An 8,874-nucleotide genomic window follows, 5' to 3' on the forward strand; every position below is an offset into this window, starting at 1 on the left:
ATCTCGTATGATTGTAATTATCCTTAATTAAAGAATAATTAGTAGGAGTACGTAGTAGTAGTGTTTATTATTGAGGGTAAAATTCCTCACGTATGATAAAGCAATGATTGCTTTGTTTCTTTTGACAATAAAAGTTCTAACATCAAGAATCACTTTATCCGCTTTGCCACATGAAATATATATGATATCATCCCTTCTTTTTGTGGAACGATTTGGAAAAAAAGTTTAATAAAGAATAATAATTGATATTCATATTCTGAATTCTGATCCTCTTTAAGAAAAAGCAAATAAAACGCGGGTTTAAGATACATTTGAAATTAGATTGGAACCATGCAAACGCAACGGTACCTTTGGATGATGAGCTTTTTCTCTTTTTTTCTTCTTTATTATCACAAATAGAATCCAACTTTGTCTTTGGTTTTCTTCAATTCTTTCACTCTTATTAGCTTCTCTACAAACTAAACATTCATTCTCACTACTTTGAAGTAATCATCATCATGGCAGGGGAAAGATCAACGGCCAAGAAAACTATCATTGGAAGCTTAATGCGGAAGAAGCTTTCTGACATCACCAACTCCTCACACCACCTTCAAGAACAACAAAAACCACCAGAGGATACTACTTCTTCTAATTCTGCTGATAAGGATTGCATTCAACAACTTCTAAAGGTTTAATTTCTCTCATCATCCTTGTTTTCAATGTGTTATTATTTAATTACTTGATTTTTTTTTTATGCAGGAAAGAATGACTCTGCTGAAGCTCCTAGCTGAGAAAAAGTATCCTCTCATATATATAATCAATGGAAATATATAATTAGGAAGAATTTACTTTTGTTTTCCTTGATTAAAATTGGAAACAGTAAAATAATTGAATGGACTAAAGCTGAGATGCAGATGTTAAGAGGCAATGTTCAAAAACTGCAAGTACAGAATTGGAATCTTGCTCAATCAAACACACACATGCTAGCGGTACATTTTACATCTTATACATTCATATTCATATCATTATTTTTACAGGGATAATAATTCTATCTAGTTGCTCTTGCAGGAGCTTAATTTAGGAAGGGAAAGGGTGAGTTTATATATATATATATTTCGGTAATGCTAGGTAGATAAAATTAAAAAAAAAAGTCAGAACTTATCTTATTTAATATTTATTAATTATTGCAACAATAAATGAATGCTAAATAAGACAAGTTATTACTGTTTTTGGCTAATTTTCTTTGGTTACCAAATATTTCCGTATATATTTAGAATGCAAATTTAAATTTCATTATCTTGCAATGATATAAACCTTTTGATGAAACTCATTTTCAGATAAAAGCATTGCAACATGAACTTGTATGGAGGGCTGCTTTATTTAAAGGGACCAAGACCAACACTGAGGTTGTAGTGGTATGTTTTTAACATACAATTCTGAGCTTCATTTAGTTTTGTACCTTAGAAAATGATACTATAGAATGTTACATGTTAGGAAAAGGTGGAGATGAAGAATGGAAACTTGGCAGATGATGGAGATGATGAAGCAGGGAAGCCATCCCCAGAAGCTAGCTATCACAAAAAAAGGAACATGAATAATAGAAGAAGATCCATTAGGCGTAGATGTAAATGCTTGCACGGTGCTCATTCTCTCCTACAAATTTAAATCTATCAAATGTTTCTTTTTTTTTACACTTGTTATTTAATGGTTCTTGACTTGTTGTAATTTTTCAGCTACTCCTTCCCCAAAGAATCCACCAAAAACTAGACAAAAGGACAAAGGGGAGCCTCTAGAAGAATTGTTTGAGATAGAGGATGGTAGTTTTGTGGTGAATGTCACTCCATCAAGGCCTAAACAAAAAGCAAAACATGTCACAACACAAACAATCTCTGCTTCAAGATCATCTTCCTTCCGAATACCATTTCTAAAATCATAACTTCCTTCAAAACCACATCAACCATACTATATTAACATATACTCTAGTGTGTTGCATTTACCAACTTACTATTTTACTGTTTTTTTCTTAGTTCTTACATTAAATAACTATGTACTGTAGCAAACTTGGATTCCATTTGGGCTGAGTCTGATTGTTCAATTTGGGCCTTTGGATACGTATATGGGCCTTTATTGCTGTATAAAATGCACATGATTTGAACAAAAAAGAATGCCATATAGACAAAGCGCGTGGGACCTATCTTTATTCCATTTTTATGCCTAACCCTACATACTTTGGCGTTTAGTTAACAATGATTTCATTTAATTTATATTCCTTATGATAAAAATTTGTACTCATAAGAACAATTTACCTTACACAAAATGAAACAGTCGCTAATCCCACATTTTTCCTTTTCCTCTAACTGAAATCCTTTAATTCATTGCTGTTCCTCCTTGCAAGTAAGTAGTAAGTAGTACTATTTTTCCCATTTTGGAATGCATCACATTCACTAATCACTAGCATAGCGGGTTTTATATTTAAGGCATATAGTGCTATAGTATGTCAGCCTAGTATTATTAATAAGTATTAACTTAAGTTAATTTGGTCCCCAACTTCAGCCTTAACTATCACTTGGGATTCCAGAAACATGACATGATTGGAGATGGAATTGACGACCTACCTAAAATGACTTTTATATAACAAAGGGTTAGCTCTAAGTAGTGACCCATTATTTATTTTTGTGCTCTATTTAATCAAATTCTTCAAGTTGATGGATCCCACGCGGTTTAAATTAAACAAAGTTGGGTGTTGTTACCCGCTAAGACCCCACTCCTGTGGACTAATTAATAATTAATTATCTATTTCCCAACTTTATTACCTTATCAACGTAGGAGTATATTCCATCTTTCATATAACTCCAAGCTTTTGTATTTAAGGCCTTGTTTTGTTATGACAAATCCTGCAGAATCACTTCGATTTTTTTAGTAAAGTCTCGTATATATTTGCAAATAAAACTTGCTCTTCTCATCACATGTCTACAATTGCTTATATTATTATTCAAATTACGGTACGCATGCATGTATGTTATTAATTAATTAGTTAGGTTTATAATAATATTTGTTCTCTGTCAGTACTTGGGAGTAACGTCTCGATCGTATTTTGTATTATTGAAAGGGATTGAAGTGGAGGGGCACTTCTTTTTTTCATATTTGAATTGTTTTAGAGGGTTTTATATATTTATCATATACACTAACACACGTAGTTATGTATGTTGAGCACGAAGTGTATGCATGCTTAAAATATATTAATTAATTATCTACCATATATTAATTGGAACATTTAGATAATTGGATTTGATGTATTGCGCGCCAAATCTCTCAACGCACGCATTTTCTTTTTGATACGTTTTTGTTTATTTAAATAAAAAGAGTTAAAAGTGGACAAGTCAAAAGGGGCATAGAATACGACTTTAATCATCCTCACTTTTGATTATTTATAATTCAATATATATGACTCTCTTTAACTGCCACTGAAAGAAATTCGTTAATTCTTTTTCTACTGAAGAGAAACTGTAATTATTGTTGTCTCTTAAGAGACAATGTAATTAACTTTAATTTCGGATAACATCACTACTTTGATGTTTTAGCGCAAAATGATTCTTAGGCCACTAAACATCTATCTTTGTTAAGTTATTATCCTTTCCTTTCTTTAATTTCTTTATAAAGCCATTCTTCTGTGTATGTATGCTTAAATTGTGTGTGGAGTTTTATCCATCTAATAATCTCTATTCTCAATCGTAAATAATTTGACATATTTAATTAAATTATTTAATATAAATATTTTAACTGTTATTTTTAGATAAAAATTATATATTCTAGCACATGAATAATCATAAATAATTTGACATATTTAATTAAATTACTTAATATTAATATTTCAATTGTTATTTTTAAATAAAAACTATATATTCTAACACATGTAGTTATATTTATATAAATTTAATAGTTTAAAATTATTAAATAATTTAATATATTTAACGAAGCTTTATATATTGCATTTTATATTTAATAACCATTTACGAGTAACCACCAAAATCAAATTAAAAGAGACTAATAGATGTTATAAGACTTTTTGATGTGGCATATTTTCAATGAAACATGATCTGGTACAGTATCAAAGTGCAAGTGCGTGTAGAAATTCTCTCCCTCTCCCAAAGGTTCCGCTGCAATCAAATAACAAAGCATACACAATTATTTAATACAAATAAATTGGACTACCATCACAACCTTTAGGGATAAGGTAGTCTCAAACGCAAAAAAGAATAAATTGAGCTAGTTTTAATTTAGTCAATAAAACTACTCAACTAATCAATCTTATATTGATATATAATAATAAAGAAATTGTTGAAATAAAAAGAATTGAGATGGAGTAAATGTGAGACCTAAGACAAAGATGGCAAAGCAATATAATGAATTAAGAATATGTAATTTAATTTGGTGTTATCTCACGTGTTTTGTGTCTCTTATCAACATGCATGGGAATAATGGGACTATACCGATACCATGTTATTTGGCCGACAAAAGCACTGCCAAGAATATCTGAAATTGCAACCAAAATGGGGGAACCTCTCATCCACATTCTTCTATTTTCATTATTGGAATTCCTTGTAAAGGGATCAAACTCATTAATATTCTTATATATAAGTCTCAATATATATCATTCTGTACTCCAATTTGCCAACCGGATCATACCCCTTTGCTCACTGCTCCGACCACCACCACCATTTTACGATAATGTGGGCCCATTCTATCTATAATGTCCCACTCCCACAAGGTTACATATATATTATGGACCTAATAATAATGTTTGCCAACTCTCAAAACAAATAAATAAAATTAAAAAAAAATCTAGAGGCAGCAATTTTATTAAATTTTGGTCAACATATAATCAACAAAATAAAAATGAGTAATTCCACACTATTGGATAAACACTCCTCGTAAAATCAAACCACTCTCCAATTCCAATATTTACAACTTGTAGTAGAGTAGTCCGCAGTTAGTTAAATAAAGGTGAAGGTTAATTAATTGCTCAACTTATTTTTTTATGGTAAATTTTAAATAATATTTAAAAATTATTTATTTTTATGTTTTTTAAATTAAATATTTTTTTTATTTTTTTTAGTAAATTAGGTAATTATTATATATAGGCACCATGCACCAATTAATTATCAACAGGATATATAAAAATGGAGATGTGGTCTTATATACTCTATTCTTGACTATTATCTTTAATGACAATGCCAACAAAAATTTTGTTTGATAATTATTAAGCAAAGTTTTGTATTTTTTTTTATTTTGGGTCAAATTTGTAATCTAACAATAAAAAAAATCTGTTGGAAACTTTTTTAGAGAGAGAGATGTGGCAATTAAGATTCTTTATTTTTATTTTTTAAATAATTGAAAATTAATCTATTATTATCATATAGACGTATGTACTAATATATGTATTATATGTAAATATAATTTTTATATAGAATAATTGATGATTTTTTTAGAGATCAGTTATAACCATTCATAAATTTTTCCTGTTCACTTAAATTTTAGAAAATTGACTTCACGATGATATGATATTAGATATCATTATTGTTAACTTAAAAAAAAAACAACATAGAAATAATAAAAAAATTATATAAAAAATTCACATGAATCTAACAAAAATGACTTCATGACATCTCTAATTTTGTAAGAATAGATCTAAATGATAGAGGTTATTAGAATCAGTTAAGTTGAGTCAGTTAGTGATTACTGATTAGTTAATAGGACTTAGCTTAATTCTGTTAATTGCCACTTAATTCTGTTAGTTGCCATCTGTCCTCACTTCACTATATATAGTGCACTATGTAATGAACAGTTCAGTTAGTTCAGATTCAACTAATTCAGTTCAACACTCTTCTCTAGAAACCTCTCTTCTCTTCTCTTCTCTCAAATTCTCAGTTTCTTTTGTTCTTCTTGAAATCATTCCTCCTTCAATTCTTATCTGTGGAATCTGATACCTTTCATGGTATCAGAGCTTCGATCACTCTGCTTCCATGGCTGCGGAACCCCAGAACAGTCTCAGCTCAATTTCTCAGGCACCGATGCCCCCAAGCTTCACATCTTCCCCAATTTCGATGAAATTGGATGAGGACAACTTTCTGCAATGGAAGGACCAGGCGGAATCAACCATTGAAGGCCACGATCTGCTACATCACATCACTAGAGAAAAGATGCCAACACGGTTCTTACCTTCAGGAGAAACGAATTCTGGATATGCAGTATGGAAAAGACAAGATTCGCTACTAAAGTCGTGGTTTCTGGCTTCAATGACCAAGCCATTCACAACTTGAATGGTTGGGTGCGTGTACACATATGAGGTATGGAAAAGACTTGATGATCATTTCTCCTCTCAGATTAGGGCAAAGATAATGCAGTTAAAACACAAATTAAGTAGCATCAAGATAGGAAATTCTGTAAATGAGTATGTGTTGGCTCTGAAAAGAACAATAGATGCACTAGCCTCTGTTGGTGAACCTATGCGTGAAAGTGACTATGTAAATGCAATACTAAATGGCTTGACAGAAGATTATGCAAATGTAATCACATCTGTAGTTGCTAGACCGGTGAGCATATCAGTAGGAGAACTAGAAGCATTACTCTTGACTCATGAGAGCATGCTAGAAAGATTCAGAAACCTGAGCTCTTCATCCAAGCAAACATGGCGCAGAACACACAAGGATACAACATAAGAGGAGATTTTAGAGGAGGCTCTAGAGGAGGAGACTACAGGAACAGAGGAGGAAGGTCGATGAGAAGTGGCAGATTTGGAGCTGGTCAATTTCAGAACAGAAATGTTGAAAATGGACAAGGCAACAATTCAAGATTTGAAGAGAGGTTCCAAAATGACTACTCAAGATTCGTAAATAACAGTTCAAGATCGAATGAAAGGCCAATCTGCCAAGTGTGTGACAAAATTGGACATACAGCCAAAACTTGCTGGTATAGGTATGAAAGAGATGATAACCCAAGATCCCAATATGCTGCTCAGAACTCCAGCAACAATTCAACTCCTCAAGCACTACTAGCTACTCCATCAATAGCCCATGATCCAAACTGGTATCCGGACTCAGGTGCAACACACCACATCACTTCAGATGAGCAGAACTTGACAGAGGGAGTGATGTATGAAGGATCTGATCAAGTAATAGTAGGAAACGGCTCAGGTTTGCATATCAACCTAATTGGAAAATCTAGCTTTAAATCTGATTTGAGCAATAGGGAGTTCTTGTTACAAAAACTTTTACATGTGCCCAATATTACCAAAAACTTACTTAGTGTGCATTAGTTTTGCTGTGATAATAAAGTATTTTTTGAATTTCATGCTGATTGCTGTTATGTCAAAACTCAGGAAACTAAGGAGACTGTCATTCATGGCAAAGTTGACAAAGGGATGTACAAGTTTGTCAACTTCACTCTTTCACCCACAAAAGCTGCCCATGTCTCTATAATGTCCAGTACAGATAACTTCCAGTTATGGCATAATAGACTAGGTCATCCCTCAAATAATGTCGTTTCAATAGTTTTAAAGTCTTGTAATCTTTCTTTCAGTATCAATAAGGCAGTGTGTCCAGCTTGCTGCATTGGCAAGTCTCATCAGCTGCCCTTTCCAATTTATCATACTGTATATACTGAACCACTTCAGCTTGTGTACTCTGACATATGGGGTCCTGCCCCTATGCCTGATTCTAATGAAAACTTCTATTTTGTCAACTTCATCGATGCCTACTCTAAGTTCACTTGGCTCTACTTGCTCAAAACCAGGTCCCAACTTAAATCAGTTTTTAAAGCTTTTCAAAATATGGTTGAATTACAACTAAACAAGAAAATTAAAATGCTACAAACAGATAATGCTGTTGAATATGTAAGCTTGTCTAAAGAATTGCAGGGCCAAGGCTTAATTCACAGGTTCTCTTGTCCACATATACACCAGCAGAACGGCAATGCAGAAAGAAAACATAGACATGTTGTAGAGAAAGGCTTGTCTATGCTGGCTGGAGCTGGAATGCCAACTCATTTCTGGGGAGAAGCGTTCACCTCTGCTGCTAACCTCATTAACCAATTGCCAACACCTACTCTAGATAACAAGTCCCCGGTTGAAAAGCTATTTGGAAAGAAACCTGATTACACTAGCCTTCGAGTCTTTGGCTGCCTATGCTTCCCTCACCTGAGGCCTTACAACAAGAATAAGTTGGAATTTAGATTCTCCCCCTGTGTTTTTACTGGTTATAGTCCACTTTACAAAGGGTACAGGTGCTTAACTCCTGATGGCAAAACCATAATCACAAGAAATGTTGTGTTCGATGAAGAAAAATTTCCGTTTAAAGATGGCAAATTCCTACATGAAGACTCCAATCCTCCCCCAACTGTCCTGCAGCAATTCCCTACAATTCCAATTGTCTCTGCTCATAAGCCTTCACCAGCTCCCTCATTCACACAAAGACAACCCAACACTCCTTTTCCTTCCCTTCTTACTTCTGCTACTTCATCCACTGCCTCTCGGGACCCTTCAGGCGCCCAATTTCCAACCCCATCAACTATTAATGATAACAGCCAGCTTAGACCACCCATTCAACCTCCCTTCCCTTCCACCCAGTCAGCAGCACCCTCAAACATCCCAGTACCAATACCGATTTCTAATATAGAAGTCATTCTGCCAGTAGCACCTGCACCTCCTACCATTTCCTCCTCAACTAACACACACTCAATGATTACAAGAAGCAAGACTGGTTGCCTCAGACCAAGGGTTTTTCATGCTTCAGTAGAGCCTAGATCAGTCAATGAGGCAATGGCTCACCCACAATGGAAAGAAGCAATGGATCTTGAATACAATGCTCTCATGAAGAATCAAACCTGGAAGCTTGTTCC

At 33.5% G+C, this 8,874-nt stretch overlaps 1 protein-coding gene across 5 annotated transcripts; it reads left to right on the forward strand.

The window, feature by feature from the left end:
* The first annotated feature begins 434 nt into the window (after window positions 1-434).
* On the forward strand, window positions 435-2,152 carry LOC130946797 (SHUGOSHIN 2-like). Of its 5 annotated transcripts, none has more exons than XM_057875643.1 (7): window positions 435-668; window positions 739-776; window positions 860-968; window positions 1,048-1,071; window positions 1,317-1,394; window positions 1,474-1,618; window positions 1,713-2,152. In XM_057875643.1, exons 1-7 carry the CDS (start codon window positions 498-500, stop codon window positions 1,913-1,915), a joined length of 768 nt encoding a protein of 255 aa, XP_057731626.1. In that variant the 5' UTR covers window positions 435-497; the 3' UTR covers window positions 1,916-2,152. The 5 variants fall into 5 exon arrangements, with proteins under 5 accessions (XP_057731626.1, XP_057731629.1, XP_057731627.1 ...); XM_057875646.1 differs by having other exon boundaries at window positions 451-668; window positions 1,474-1,603; XM_057875644.1 differs by having other exon boundaries at window positions 451-668; window positions 1,317-1,385.
* Window positions 2,153-8,874: the final 6,722 nt, after the last annotated feature.

The sequence above is a fragment of the Arachis stenosperma genome, chromosome 8, assembly GCF_014773155.1.
Source record: "Arachis stenosperma cultivar V10309 chromosome 8, arast.V10309.gnm1.PFL2, whole genome shotgun sequence".
Lineage (NCBI taxonomy): Eukaryota > Viridiplantae > Streptophyta > Magnoliopsida > Fabales > Fabaceae > Arachis > Arachis stenosperma.

Bases quoted from the DNA above. Each gene is read 5' to 3' on its own strand.
- LOC130946797 (XM_057875643.1), top strand. From the start codon at position 498: ATGGCAGGGGAAAGATCAACGGCCAAGAAAACTATCATTGGAAGCTTA. The intron at 969-1,047 runs GTACATTTTACA...TTGCTCTTGCAG, and splicing joins CAAACACACACATGCTAGCG to GAGCTTAATTTAGGAAGGGA. The intron at 1,619-1,712 runs GTGCTCATTCTC...GTAATTTTTCAG, and splicing joins TAGATGTAAATGCTTGCACG to CTACTCCTTCCCCAAAGAAT.